Source organism: Myotis lucifugus, unplaced genomic scaffold, assembly GCF_000147115.1.
Source record: "Myotis lucifugus unplaced genomic scaffold, Myoluc2.0 scaffold_91, whole genome shotgun sequence".
Taxonomy (NCBI): Eukaryota; Metazoa; Chordata; class Mammalia; order Chiroptera; family Vespertilionidae; genus Myotis; species Myotis lucifugus.
Genome location: NW_005871139.1, coordinates 4,041,105 through 4,057,150, shown reverse-complemented (window position 1 = coordinate 4,057,150; position 16,046 = coordinate 4,041,105). Strand labels below are relative to the sequence as shown.

Sequence of the window (16,046 nt, the reverse complement as noted above, 5' to 3'; positions counted from 1 at the left end):
AACGCGCAGATTTGGGGTATCACACATACCAATGAACAAGCCCCGGCAGTGGGTATTACCCTCACCCCTGAGCAGAAACAGGTATTGGAGGTCCCACTTACCTTTGACCAGGCTCAGGCATTAGAGACCCCTCTCACTGCAGAACAGGCCTGGAAATTGGGGGTCGCTATCACTCCAGAAATGGCTCAGAAAGTATCACACACTCTTTTTCTTAAGCAGGGCAAAGCATTGGGGATCGGTCCCACCTATGAACAGGCTCAGTCATTTGGCAGTCTAACTCTGAATCAGGCCCGGGCATTGCGAATCCCAAAAGCCTGGTTATCAATTATCACTCGTAGGCATGAACAGTCTTTGGGGGCCCCTCTCACCTCAGATAATGCCCATGTCTTAGGATCTCCCCTTACCCGTGAGCAAGTTCAACCTTCGGGAGCTCCCTTCACCCCAGGACAGGCCCAGCCCATGGGTATTACTCACATGTCTAAGCAGAGCCTAGAACCAAGAGCTCCTCCCATTAATGAGCAATTTTCACAATTCCGGGCTGGTCCTTCTTCAGGACATACCCAGGAAGTTGGGATCTTTTCCATTCCTGATAAATCCATCAAACCAAGTGCTCCTCACATGCCTAAGCCGTCCACCAGATTGGCCCCTTCTACTCTGAAACCATTTCAAGAATCAAAGACTCCTCTCCTTTCTGGGCAATCCACTACATCAAGAACTAGATGGTCCCTGGTACCATCTGCTCTTATTGATGAGAAGACCCCTGGATTTAAGGTCTCTTCTACTTCTTTGCAGACATCAGGGTTTCCTTTTACCCAAGCCCCATTTGTCTCTGGGAAATCCCGAGGAAAGGGGAGCTTCGGTAGGGAGCTTCCTTCCTCTAAACAGACACTGGTTTCTAAGGGTCAATTCACCCCTGTGAAGTTCCTAGCACCAGAGGTCCCTCCCACCCCTGGGAAGCTTTCAGTATCTGGGACCCCTCCCACGCTAGGGCAGCCCCTTACACTGGATTCCCTTCTTAGCCCTAGGCAGATCCTCATACCTAGGGACTCTCTGACTCCCCAGTCACCCCTGATATCAAAGCTTCCTCTTGCCTCCAGGCAACCTCTTATATCTGGGATTCCACCCGCCTCTTCACAGATTCCCAGTCTCTGGGCTCCTCTCTTTCCTGGGAAGCCTTTGATTCCTAGGGCCCCTTCTGTGCCTGGGGAGCTCATGGAATCTGGACTCTCCACCTCTGAGCAGCCCCAGGCATTTCAGCTCCCTACCGCCTGTGAGCAATCTCCCTATCTACAGGCCCCTTCTACCCTTGGGGAGCTTCCGGCACCACAGACCTTTCCTGGGCAAGCTTTCCCACTACGGATCTCTCCCACCCCCGGGCATCCCCCACCACCACGGGCCCCCTCAACCCCTGGAAAGCCCCCAAAAGATTTGTCTCTGAAATCTAAAGCAGCATTGGTCCATCCCGGTGCTCCAAGTTTCAAGGTACCACCAGCCCCTTTCACCACTAAGAAGTTCCAAATATCAGAGGTCTCTGACACTTCTGAAGAAATCCAGGAACTCCGAGATTCTTTTACTCTGGAACAACTTAGGACATTTCAGTCCTATCTCACCAAGTATAGGACACCAGTATCACAAACTCCTTACATTGATGAGGGGGCCCTGCCCGCTCGCATGAAGCCTATAACATCACTGCCTCCTCTTACTACTCAACTACCCAAAAGATCACAGATTGCACCTTCCGAATGGGACTGGAAATCCCGATTTCCCCCTATAAGTAAGCCCTGCGTACTGACTTCAGTTTCAGGTACCAAGAAACTCAAGATGATGATACCCCCTTCCTCTTTCCAAGAGCTCAAAGAGCAGAGGTATTTTGTTGATGTGAAGGCTCAAAGGAAGAACCTGATACTCTTAAATCAGAGCACAGAAACTTCTGGACACCCTTCAGAGCTAAATACAACAGCTAGAAATCTCATAATTGAGACACTTCATACAGACACAGTTCGACTGGGATACCTATTCCGCAAGTACATTGCCTATAGGCTGATCCAGCGTGCAAGGTAGATGTAACTATTACATGTTGATTTCTGGTTTAGTCCTGATTTCAAATATCCTCCCACATTGCCCTATAAGTATATTCATATTTATCAGATCAGGTGTTCTAAAAGATTCTCTTATGGTAGGTCTATGGGATGGAAGCCTATTTAAGATAGCAAAAGGAGATATTTTTTAGAAAATAAATATCATATAATATGATCTATTTCATATGCCAAGGTAAATTTTGTGGATAATGACTGATCCCCATAATATCTACTTCAAAAGTTTAAGAGAATCCAGGTATTCAGAATTTTTTTACATCATCTTGGGCTCACCAGAAGATGTATGATTCTTAAAATGGGAAGATGGCAGATTATGTACAAGGTGTTGCCATGGCAACTTGACTGCTGGAGTGACCTGAAAGAAACAGATCCTCATCCTGATTTTTAAAAATTGCAAATATCAGAAATAGGTCAGGGAAATGGATCTGGTTCCCCCCCGACCCCCCGCAACCCACACAAACACACATGGCTACCCAGTTCCCCCTACTTATTTAAACATATCTTAGTTATAAATTCTTGTATCAATTAGGTACATATCTGGACTTTTTATTATTTTTTACTGATTACATATAGATGAGTCATTTCTATTCCATGTTATTTATTGCAGTTTTATTTTCATGATGTTGAGTCTTTGTCAACTGATCTGCCATCCTTAGCATTTGTGTTTTGAGGTTACGAACCCTATTATTTTGGGGAAACTTTTTAACCTTAAATTACAAGAAGCTAAACTAAAACCTACAATAGAAGAGGTTATCATTAAATATAGGAAGAACTATGTTATTTATTCACCACATGTTTACTGAATGCCTCCGATGTGCCAAGCATTGTTTTAGTTGCTAGGGATATAGCAGTGAATAAAACAAAGTACCCTGTTCTCAATAAATTTACATTTTTGAGGACAGAATTCATTTGATAACTAAGGATTGAAATAACAAGGTGCAAAAGAAAGACTTATTCAAGATATAATCAGAACTTTTAATTTCAAAGCTTAAATTGAGATTTGTTGGAAAATGTTTTACTCTATATTTGTCTTTAGTTTGTTCTTTCCAAACTGAATATTCCTAGTTTTTTTTAATCTATTCGAGAATTTTAAATAACATGTTCCTGGTCAATCTCCAGTTCTCTTACATCTTTTTTCCTTAGTTTTATTTAAATTTTAAAAAATAAGTGGCATTCACCTGGTACAATATTTTAAAAATTCAAATGAGATAAAGAGAAGTCTCCCTAATAATCCTATCCTAGCCTTTAGGCCTCTTCCCCAGGGCTACTAATGCATATGCATAACATTTTCTGTATATGTAGAAAAGTACTATGCTCTTTTATCCCCCTTTTTGCATATTTTAAAGTTACCATGTTTGATTTTTTTTCATAATTGAACTTAGGTATTAAGTGTTAGATAACTTGGGAATTCGTATATAAAGAGTCTACTCATTCATTTTATAGTTCCATAGTATTCAAAGTTTGGATTTACCAGAATTTACCTAACCTCTGATGGATATTTATGCTGTTTTCAACATTTTTCTTTATAAAAATATACTTTTATGAACAATCTTGTATACATATATATATGTATGTATATTCTTAGTAGAATTTCTGGATCAAAGGGTGTTTTATAATTGTGATAGATTTTTGTCAAATTGTTTTCCAAAGAGGTTGTAACAATTTACATATTGGCTAGTGTTATAAATTGGTATTTCCCTACATCAAGACTAACACAAACTATTATCAAATTTTTTGTTCATTGCCAATATAATAGATGAAATATGGCATTTTACTGCTTTAATTGTCACTACTTTTATTATTGGTGAGGTTAAGCGTCTTTTTCTAGACTTAAGAGCCATCTGTATTTCATTTTCTGTGAAGACACCATTAAAATACTTTGCCCATTTCTCATTTGGGTTGTCAACTTGCTTTTAAAAATTCATTTGGGGGATCTGATAAAATATTTGGAAAATTGGCCCCTTGTCTGTGAGGTAAATTGTAAATTTCCCCCCTCTTGTCTTTACTCTGCTTTTGGTATTTTTTGCTTTGTAGAAAATTATGATTTTTAGCCCTAGCCGAGTGTTGGCCTGCAGACTGAAGGGGTCCCTGGTTTGATTCCGGTCAAGGCACATACCAGGTTGTGGGCTCGATCCCCAGTGGGGGGCGTGCAGGAGGCAGCCCACCAATGATTCTCTCTCATCATTGATGTTTCTATCTCTCTCTCTCCCTCTCCCTTCCTCTCTAAAATCAATAAAAATATACATTTTAAAAATTATGATCTTTAAAAGTCCTTTCTAGGTCTCTTAGTATTTTTATGGTTGGTTATTCATTTTTTTGTTTGTTTTATACCTAAGTCTTTAATTCACAACATTCTGTTGTAAGAAATGGATCTGGTTCTCCCCCCCCCCACCCCCCCCACACCCACCCACATACATGGCTACCCAGTTCCCCCTACTTATTTAAACGTATCTTAATTATAAATTCTTGTATCAATTAGGTACATATCTGGACTTTTTATTATTTTTTACTGATTACATATAGATGAGTCACTTCTGTTCCATGTTATTTATTGCAGTTTTATTTTCATGATGTTGAGTCTTTGTGATAGTCATTATAGTGTTTGCCAGTCCTTGTTAATGAGATGTGATCAGAATTGGTATGTGTCACTTCTGTGCTGAGCATTGTCAGTCTGACACCCTCCAGAATCTCTTCTTCCTCTGCCACAATAACCTACGATGTTTAAGATGATAGCTGTTTTTTCAGCCTGTGTTCTTGAGAGTATACAACGAAGCTCTCCCTGCTGAGCCCTGGTGGATTTGTAGTATGAACAACAAGTAAAATTTTCTTTTTAGCCACTAAGATTTGGGGTTGCTAAAACAGCAAATCTAGCTTATCTTTACTAACACTGTCTTCCTTTTCAAGAATATGGTATACCTTCCTTTTTGTTCGAGTATGTGTGTGTCCTTCTGGAAAAAGTTTTTGTATAACTCTTCCATATTCTTCCATAAGTGTATATCCTGGTAGTTGTGTTTTTTAGAAAATATTTTTATTGATTTCAGAGAGGAAGGGAGAGGGAGAGATAGAAACATCAATGATGAGAATCACTGATTGGCTGCCTTCTGCACACCTCCCACGGGGGATCAAGCCCACAACCAGGGCATATGCCCTGATCAGGAATAGAATCGTGACCTCCTGGTTCATAGGTCGATGCTCAGCCATGCCAGCTGGGCAGTTTTTATTTTTGTGGTTACTATTGTAAATGGACTCTCTCTTTCTTTTTTTAAATTTTTTATTTTAATTAAATCTTTATTTTTCAGATTATTACATTGGTTCCTCTTTTTTCCCACCATAACTCCCCTCCACCCAGTTCCCACCCCACACTCTGCCCTCACTCCCCACCCACTGTCCTAATCCATAGGTGCACGATTATTGTCCAATCTCTTCCCTCACCCCCCTCACCCTTCCCCCCCCCAAGAATAGTCAGTCCATTCCCTTTCTATGTCCCTGATTCTATTACAATCACCAGTTCATACTGTTCATCAGATTATTTATTCACTTGATTTTTAGATTCACTTGTTGATAGATGTGTATTTGTTGTTCATAATTTGTATCTTTACCTTTTTCTTCTTCTTCCTCTTCTTAAAGGATACCTTTCAGCATTTCATATAATACTGGTTTGGTGGTGATGAACTCCTTTAGCTTTTTCTTATCCGTGAAGCTCTTTATCTGACCTTCACTTCTGAATGATAGCTTTGCTGGATAAAGTACTCTTGGTTGTAGGTTCTTGGTATTCATCACTTTGAATATTTCTTGCCACTCCCTTCTGGCCTGCAAAGTTTCTGTTGAGAAATCAGCTGACAGTTGTATGGGTACTCCCTTGTAGGTAACTGACTGTCTTTCTCTTGCTGCTTTTAAGATTCTCTCTTTGTCTTTTGCTCTTGGCATTTTAATTATGATGTGTCTTGGTGTGGTCCTCTTTGGATTCCTTTTGTTTGGGGTTCTCTGCGCTTCCTGGACTTGTAAGTCTATTTCTTTCACCAGGTAGGGGAAATTTTCTGTCATTATTTCTTCAAATAGGTTTTCAATATCTTGCTCTCTCTCTTCTTCTGGCACCCCTATAATTCGGATGTTGGTACGCTTGAAGCTGTCCCAGAGGCTCCTTACACTATCTTTGTATTTTTGGATTCTTTTTTCATTTTGCTTTTCCGGTTGGGTGTTTTTTGCTTCTTCGTATTTCAAATCTTTGACTTGATTCTTGCGATCCTCTGGTCTGCTGTTGGGAGTCTGTATAATATTCTTTATTTCAGTCAGTGTATGCTTCATTTCTAGTTGGTTCTTTATCACAACATCGAGGGTTTCACTAGATTTCTTGAAGATCTCACTACATTTATTGGCGATCTCACCAGTCTTCTTGAAGATCTCACTACATTTATCGGCGGCTTCTAGACAGTTCTTTAAAGACCTTAAAAGTGTGGTTTTGAACTCTATCTAGCAGTTTGCTTTCCTGTATTTCTGTCGTTTGTGTCCTGTTTCTTTGTCTCGGCATTTTTTATGCTTTGCTGTGTCGATAGAGTGCCTTTCTGTGCTAAGTGTCCCAATTACCTGAGGTAGACACTCTTGGTGCACCCCCTTGTGGGCTTTGTGCACAGTCTTGTTGTAATTAAGCCTTGATTGTTGTAGTTATCACTGTGAGGAATTGAGCTCCAGGCCAATTGACTGTGAGAATCAGCTGTGTTTGCAGTGGGAGAACTTCTGTGCTGGAGACACCCCTCTGGGGCTAGACTTTCTTCGATGGGGCTTTGGTGCTCACTGAGTCTGCCCCCTGAGTGTGTCTTTTATGGTTCCACGGAGCTGCAAACTGGATGGTCCCACTCTGACCTCTGGGCTTCCTGGCTCCTGGGTCTCTAGGGAGGTGCTAATCTAGCCTTTGCCTGCAGCTATCCAGCAAAAGTCTCCCTGCAGGGCTTGGGCGGGGCGGGTCCCACAGGATCAACAGGGTGGGGCTAGCAATTATGGCTGCTCTCAGTCTTGCCCTCAGAGGCTCTGCTTCTCAGTGTCCTGGTAATCACTGCAAGCCCCTCGGAGAGAAAGCTGCCCTAGTGTTCTGACCGATGCCAGACATGGACTCTCTCTTTCTGTGTTATCTTCTAACTCATTATTTGTATAAATGAAGGCTAGATTTCTATATATCAATTTTGTATGCAGCCATTTATGGTATTCAAGCATGTGAAAGTTTTTTAATTGATATTTTTGAGTTCTCCAGGTATATAATCAAAGCACCTACCAATAATAATATTTTACATTTAGATTTGCCAATTTTTAAACATCTAATTTCTGTCTCTTTATTATCTGAATTGGTTAGTATCTCCAGGACTCTGTTAAAAAATATTGGTGATATGGCTACCAGGTCATCTTTATTCATTTGACTGCCCTGAGTAACTGCTATGAGTGCCTTCCTGTAGCCCCATGTTATTTTTCTAAAAAAAGTTCATATTCAAGTGTGTTTAAAGGATCACTTACATTGGTATTCTCTTTTCTGAAAAAGTTGTAAAATATTCTTAACCTAAGTCAATTTCTTCTTTGTTCTTATTTTCTCCATTCTATGTATCTCAGATGGCCAAAATATAAGCCCTTTCATAGCTATTTATTAAAAAATAACTATAAATTGGTTAAAAAGATAGTGACAATAATGAATATCCTATATAATAAAAGGGTAATATGCAAATTGACCCTAACGGTGGACCGATCAGTTGCTATGACACTCACTGACCACCAGGGGGCAGATGCTTAATGCAGGAGCTGTCCCCTGGTGGTCGGTGTCTTTCCACAGGGGGAGTTCTGCTCAGCTACAAGCTGGGCTGAGGGCTGTGAGCATAGCAGCAGTGGTGGGAACCTCTCCTGCTTCTGTGGCAGTGCTAGGATGTCCAACTGCAGCTTAGGCCTGTTCCCATCAGTTGGACATCCCCTGAGGGCTCCTGAGCTGCCAGAGGAATATCTGACTGCCAGCTTAGGCTTGATCCCCTGGGGAACAAGCCTAAGACGGCAGGTGGACATCCCCTAAGGGGTCCTGGACTGTGAGAGGGTGCTGGCCAGGCTGAGGGACCACCCCCACCCCCAAATGCACAAATTTTCGTGCACTGGGTCTCTAGTCTTTCTTATATTTGTCAGTAAAAAATACTGACTTTTAGATTTAAGTACATTTTTATCATATTAAAGTATCCATTTGCTCCTGTTCCATTATGTTTTTTTAAAATCAAGAGTGGATGTTGAATTTTGTTAATTTGTTAAAACACATTTTTTATTAAATGTGATTTTGACATGTCATTTTCATGTGCATTAAAGGAAATATTACTTTCTCCTGCATTCCTGGAATAAATCCTATTTGTCCTTGGTGTATCCTTCTTTGAATGTTATGAAGTTTGTTTGCTAATGTTTCATTTAGGTGTTGTTTTACATTAATTAGTAAGTTTGATTGGTGCTATCTTTGTCAATTTTTTTGTGCTATTTTTGTCAATTTTTAATATAATTTTAAGCTTCTATCATTAAAAAATGTGAAAACTTTTTTTTATGCTTGAGAGTTTAACAGTAAAATTAGTTGTTCTTTTAAGGTTTGGCAGATCTCATCTATGATATTATATAGGCTTGGTACTTTTGGAGGGAAGTTCTTAGACAACTTTCTTAATTTTTATATGGCAATTTGTTTAGATTTATTGGAGATTTAAAAATTTTTTGCATATATTTTTTATTGTTGAGAGTATTACAGATATCTCCCATTTCCCCCATTCCTCTTCCCCCTAACTGGAGATTTTGTAGTCTAAGTGACATGATGTGACCTGCTTCAGTAAAATCATTTAGAAATTGAAATATATAGATCAACGTTTTGTAACAATATTTAACTTATACAAGTATAACTTTAATCCCATCAAAAGTGAATTCATTTTTCCCAGAAAGTTCTTATTTAATATTTAATGTTATTATAATTAGATCACCAACAGGTATAACAAGGAATAAAATATTGATAGATTAAAGATTCCATAACAAAGATAGCTAGGTCAAGAAGATTCTTGACATTATATGGGCGAGAAGATACGGAGTATAATAATATTAACTACTTTTGAATGGTATAAAAGATGGTGATAAGAATGTTACCCACTTGCTTCATTGAGAACAGTGTTATTTATGGGACTGGGTGTGATAGGCATTCTATAATTGATGTGGAGAAGTTATTAAAAACACATGTAATAAAGATGGTTTAAGAATGAAAAAAATGAAAATCACCTATAGGACATGGAAAAAAATCGAAAGCTATTGGAAAATTAATTTAATTAAATATACTAAGTTAACTCAGAAAATTGACCTGTTTAAGTATTAAATGATCCATATATTTAGTAGGTTCTAAGTTATTAATTATAACCCACAAAAGGGACCTGAGATTTGTTTCCTCTGTGTGTGTGTGTTTATAATATGTATGTAAAACACATATGTTCAGAAACATATCTTCAATTATTCCCCTTGGCAACTCCTGCCCCCCAAATCCAAACTCTTTAACATGCCTTTTAAGGCCTTTCATAATCCAGCCATTCCAGTCTCCTTCCCACCATATCCTTTCATATATCCATGGTCTAAAAGTCTCAGACTATTCACCATTCCCAAAATATAACTTCCATTCTCTTACATTTGTACTAAGTATTACTTCAACCTGGAACTCCTCATCCCCTTCTTCCCAAACTTAAGATTTACCTGAGATTCTGTTTAAAATCCAGATCTCGAAGCCTACACACCAAGATTCTGATTAAAAAGGTCTGAGGAACCTTGGAATCTGTATTTTTAACAAGCATTTCCTCCTTCCCCGACAAATGATTCAGTCCACACTTTGAGAAATATTGGTATTCTGAAAAGAGAGAAGATCTAGGTTTGCTTCCCAAATATGCTATTTATTTATGTGACTTTAGAAAATCATTTAGCCTGGTCGGTATGGGTCAGTGGTTGAGCATCAACCCATGCATCAAGAGGTTGCTGGTTTGATTCCTGGTGAGGGCATATAACCCAGCTGCAGACTTGATCCCCAGTTGGGGGCATGCAGGAGGCAGCTAATTGCCTCTCTCTTCCCCCTCACCCTTCTCTCTGTAAAAATCACTTCAAAAATCTTTAATTTTTTTAAAAATTTTTTTTTGCACAGATTCCTTTTCCTCTCCTGTAGTATGGGGATGGTGAAACACTATCTGTTTAGGAGACCCAAACATGGTGGTATGCTATGAGAATACATTTTTTTAATATATATTTTTATTGATTTTTTACAGAGAGGAAGGGAGAGGGACAGAGAGTTAGAAACATCGATGAGAGATAAACATCAATCAGCTGCCTCCTGTACACTCCCTACTGGGGATGTGCTCGCAACCACGGTACATGCCCTTGACTGGAATCGAACCTGGGACCCTTCAGTCCGCAGGGCGATGCTCTATCCACTGAGCCAAACCAGTTAGGGCGAGAATACATTTTTATGACTATTCCTCAAGATCCTATTCAACATCTTCTTATAAAGCCTTCTTTATTTCTCTTACTATAACTAATTATGCATTTGTTTTTGTTCAAATAGCATGTTTACATTTTTATTTAGCATTTGTTTCATTTTCTCTTTGACACAGTTAATTTATTAGTCTCCTATTCTGGCTTTGAAATGCTTTGAAGGCAAAGACACTGTCTTTTTTATAATTGTACTAGAGGCTCGGTGCACGAATTTGTGCACCACTGGGGGGTCTCTCAGCCTGGCCTGCGGGATCAGGCCAAAATCAGCTCTCCGACATCCCCTAAGGGGTCCCAGATGGGAGAGGGCACAGGCCAGGCTGAGGGACCCCTACCAGTGCACGATCGGGGCCAGGGGTGGGGGGATGCGGGAGGTTGGCCAGCTGGGGAGGGACTGCGGGAGGGCTCCAGGTGTGTCTGGCCAGGCTCCCTCAGTCCTGAATGGCCGGACCCCAGCAGCAAGCTAACCTACTGGTAGGAGCATCTGCCCCCTGGTGGTCAGTGCACATCATAGCGACTGGTTGACTACTCAACTGTTTGCCCCTGGTGGTCAGTGCATGTCATAGCAAGTGGTTGAGCAGCCTTAGCATATCATTAGCATATTACACTTTGATTGGTTGAACAGACTACCGGACACCAAACATTTAGCATATTAGGCTTTTATTATATAGAACTAGAGGCCCGGTGCACAAAAATTTGTGCACTCGGGGGTGTCCCTCAGCCCAGCCTATGCCCTCTTGCAGTCTGGGACCCCTCAGAGGATGTCCACCTGCTGGCTTAGGCCCGCTCCCTGGGGGATCGGGCCCAAGCTGGCAGTCAGACATCCCTCTGGCAGCTTGGCAGCCCTCGGGGGATGTCCACTTGCCAGCAGGGAGCAGGCCTAAGCTGCAGTCGGACATCCTTAGTGCTGCTGAGGAGGCGGGAGAGGCTCCCACCACCACCGCTGTACTGGCAGCTGGCAGCCTGGCTTGTGGCTGAGCAGAGCTCCCCCTGTGGGAGCGCACTGACCACCAGGAGGCAGCTCCTGCATTGAGTGTCTGCCCCCTGGTGGTCAGTGTGTGTCATAGTGACCAGTCATTCCCAGTCGTTCTGCTGTTAGCGTCAGTTTGCATATTACCCTTTTATTATATAGGATTATGTCTTGTACATATCAATACTAGAATTTTAATGTATTAAAATAATAATAAAAACACTATTATAACACTAAACTGTGAAGGGTTAATAAAAATTTGACAGTCATAGATTTTTGAAAGTTTAGTCATATATGGAACTAGATTAAGATTTGATTAAGTAAGCCTCCCATCCCTATCCCATCCCTCTCTACTTATTAAGGATGAGATGAGAACTGAAGTAACTAAGGCCAGGTTTGCTGAGTTAAGGTCAGTAATTATATCAATCTAATTCTTGTTAATTTTTTTTCCCAGAAACAACATAATCAAAAGAATACTAGCCATCCAAAACAGTGGGAGAGGTTATGAGACCCAGAATCTTTACATAATGCTGAACAGAATTGATGGCTACCAGAAAAAGATGATGGGGGTCTGGACCGAGAAGCAAAAGTCTCTAGAGCAGAAACGGAATCAGTGCCTGAGGAAAATGATGTTCTTATTTAGCCAGGTAATCTGTTTTCTATTCCCTCGCCCCAGTATGATACAAGAAAAGTGAGAGTGGTAAGCTTTGAAAATAACATTTATCTGGAGATACCTTGTATATTGGCTTCCTAGGGCTACTTTAACAAACTTCATGGCTTAAAACAACAGAAATGTATTCTCTTAGAGTTCTGAAGGCCAGTTTATGAAATCAAGATGGAGAAAGAATCAAGATGGTTCTTTCTGGAGGCTCTGAGAAATGTATTTCATGTCTCTCTCCAAGAGTCTGATAGCTATAGACAATCTTTGGCATTCATTGACTTGTAGCTGCATAACCACTATCCTCTGCATGCATTTTCCCCTTAGCCCTTTTCCCAGCTTGTCTGTCTTCACTTCTGAATTTTACAAAGTCATGTGTCATGGATTTAGGACCCACCTGGTTAATCCAGGATGATCTCATCTTGAGATCCTTAACTTAATTACACCTGTAAGGACCCTTTTTCTAAATAAGGTCGCATTCACAGGTTCTGGGTGAACATATCTTCTGGGGCTTCACCATTCAATCAATTACACTCTGACTTCATTGAAACTCCTAAATTGACAACAGGAATCCTGGCTGGACTTTCTAGATGAAAAAAGATTAGAATAGGAGAGACTTCTATAAGTGTTCAACTCATTCCTAGTCAACCCACATCTACCAGCCTCTCTTGAAGTCACTACTCTCCAACTGATTCATGACAGTTACTCCTTTCCTCACAACTATCAGAAAGCAAGCTTTAATTTGGTGAGTTTACAAGAAAGGAGATAAGGATTTATTTAACTTGCTTACATAGCACCATGCAGAGAAAACCCTGTTTAACTCTAACAATCCACTCATTATGTCCCAGAGCCTCCTCTGAATGACCTTCCAAAAAGTTATACAGGTGAGATTAGAGCACTTTGCTCTGGATTACATGCTCCCATTACATGTTCTAGCATGAAATTTTGGAACATCCTGGGAATTCTAGAAACATTTTGTATCTATATATCCTTTTCTTTCACTAAATTAATTAATTTAGTTACTTAATAAGATCAGTTTACTTGCTACTTTAGAAGGTACAGAAACTTCTCATCATAGCCTGATTCAAATCAGACATATTCTGAATTTTCCAGAAGGGCTACATTTTAAGTATTAAAGATCTTTGTAAAAAAAAAAAAAGGATATTTTTTAACAGTTTATTGCTTGGAAAATATGGCCAATGTAAGTGGAAAGCAAGATCAGTTGGCAGTGTCATGAACTGTCCAACAGGAATCACAATATCTAGGGCATGTCAGAGGATGAATAGGGTCTGGGGTCCAGGCAGCCTTAATCTATTTTATTGATTTTTTTTTTTTACAGAGAGGAAGGGAGAGAGATAGAGAGTTAGAAACATCGATGAGAGAGAAACATTGATCAGCTGCCTCCTGCACACCTCCTACTGGGGATGTGCCTGCAACCAAGGTACATGCCCTTGACCGGAATTGAACCTGGGACCCTTGAGTCCTCAGGCTGATGCTCTATCCACTGAGCCAAACCGGTTAGGGCAAGGTAGCCTTAATCTAAATGATAAGGTGGGTATCAAGGCATAAACAAGGGGGAGAAAAAAGCAAAAGAGAGAAGAGGATAGAAATGAAATAAATACCTTTCACTGAGTCAGGGTGGTGGTCAAGAAGTTAGTTCTGTTACCAGACTACATGGGTTCAAATCAGCTCCACTACATACTAAGTAGGAGACCATGGACAAGCCACTTAAATTTTCTGAATTCCAAATACCCATGTATAAGACAAGGACAATAACAGCACCTTTCTCATAAGGTTGTTGTCAATATCAAATGAATTATTATGTAGAAAGCATCTAACATTCAGCAAGGATTCAGTAAATGTTTGCTATTATTGCACTTGCATAGTTCTTACAATTTATGAAGTGCTCCCATATATATTATGTTACACAATTCTTACAACAACCCTGTGTTATTACCCTCATAGAATAAGGAGAAAGAGGTGCCGATAAAGTTAGCAACTAGCTCAAAGTCACACAGCTAGGAGATGAAAGGGCTAGGATCAGAGCTTATGCAGGAGCTAGGTTTATATATATATCATAGCGGCCACCACTGAAATTGTGTTGGAGGTGGGGTGGAGGTTGAGGAGGAGTAGTTGGAGAAGGGGAGGAGACTGGAGAAATAGGATTTGCAAATCCATGACAAATGAAGAGTCATGCTTGTAGTTAAGCTAGGGCCAGCTCAGAAGACCTTCCTGAAGATTCTGGCCCTTTCTTTTCATTGTTTCCTCTTTTATTTGTTTATTTTTAGCTCCAAGATATGTATCAGTTGAATCTTAGTCAACCTGTACCTTTGCTCATCGACAAAAAGCAGAAACCTACCCCTACCAAATTTATTCAACAGCCATTCCTAGAGCTACTAATGAAAGAGGACAGAAAATCTGACATATTCAAGAAATTTAGGTATGTGGTAGGAAAGACTGCCATTAAGCTTTCTTTGGATGGTATGCTTTTTTTTCTGCCCAAGATCTTCCCCTCCCTGACAATTATAATATGGTACAGTGGAGAGTCTAAGGATTATTAATTTTCTTAGCTAATTTAACAAGAGGCTTATTTATAGATATTCCTACTTAAATATCTAACATCCAATTTTGAGTTCCCTTTTTAAAAAGAAGCTGATTCTTTCTTACTAAGCAGCAAATTAATACCCAATGAAGAAACTTAGAAGTATTACTTAAAAAAACATAAAGAAAGTAGGAGCTTTGGGAAGGAAGAGGAAAAAGATTGTTGCTGGGGAAAAAAGAAAAAAGTTTTCTGGATATGGTCCATATACAGTAATCCAGGCAGCTAAGAAGGTAGTTTTAAAATGGATTACTAGGTAAAATCATGGAAATGCAGCTTTTTTAGGGGGAGGTGGGGCGATTTTAATTCATTTCTCAGTCAAAGTGGGCGTGGCTAATGTTCCTCAGTGTGAGGGAGGGCATTATGGGACAGGGTGGTGGTGGTGAAGAAAAAAGGGGAGAATAAGAATCATACCTTTTGATTGCCTATGGAGTGCAGCAGAGTTTGGTGCTTTCAATTAGTGCTCTCTGACTCTCTAGACAAGAAGACCAGATGGCAGCCATCTGGAATGCTGACCAGTCCACTACAAGCTACCCAATAGCTGAGAAGACATCACTACATTCACTGTGGGCCCAGCTGGGTGGGTACCCACCTATTCCCATGCTGCTCCAGTTAGATGTTCAGTCTTCCTTCAGAAAATCTCTTGCATCCATTCAATCACAGTAAGTTAAGGACTGGAAGCACTCTGATAATTGGGCTTTTGGTCAAATGCCTCCCCCGCTCCTCCCCACCCAACTTAACTTTCTCTTACAGCACCAAGGAGTTACCAAAAGTATTAGTTGTTTTAGTGTTTCTCTCCGGAGGCCTGCAGAGGTCACTATGGAATAATATGGACAAAGCAACCAGTTATAATACCACGAAACCTAACACTAGATTAGTCCACTTTGAATTCCACCCGTTATTATTGGGATTTTATAATTGAAAGTACCAGAAAACCCATAGCAGTATGCTTTTGTCTACCTCATGGTTCAGTAACATACCTTACATGCAGCTGCCATCTCTAGGCCCAACTTGAGATAAATTAAGTGCTTATATCCCAGGATATACTGAAGGATAGGGAAGGTGGGTGACATGGATCCCTCTTTCCAAATTCTGTTAAACCCGGTTCTCACTTGGTGATTTCATACTCGGAGTGAGTTAGAGATTAAGAGTCAATTACTTTGTAAACCCTAGTTTAGCACTTCTCTTTGGAATTTGGTATCTATTATTAGGGTTGCC

The 16,046-nt window shown here is 40.2% G+C and overlaps 1 protein-coding gene across 1 annotated transcript in view; it reads left to right on the top strand.

The window, feature by feature from the left end:
• FAM186A (family with sequence similarity 186 member A) overlaps positions 1-15,494 on the top strand; it is a 61,389-nt gene extending 45,895 nt beyond the window's left edge. The window contains exons 5-8 of the mRNA XM_023756364.1: positions 339-2,057; positions 12,026-12,218; positions 14,518-14,669; positions 15,308-15,494. Coding sequence (XP_023612132.1) covers positions 339-2,057; positions 12,026-12,218; positions 14,518-14,669; positions 15,308-15,494 — 2,251 coding nt within the window. The remainder of the gene's footprint in view (positions 1-338; positions 2,058-12,025; positions 12,219-14,517; positions 14,670-15,307) is intronic.
• The last annotated feature ends 552 nt before the right edge of the window (positions 15,495-16,046 follow it).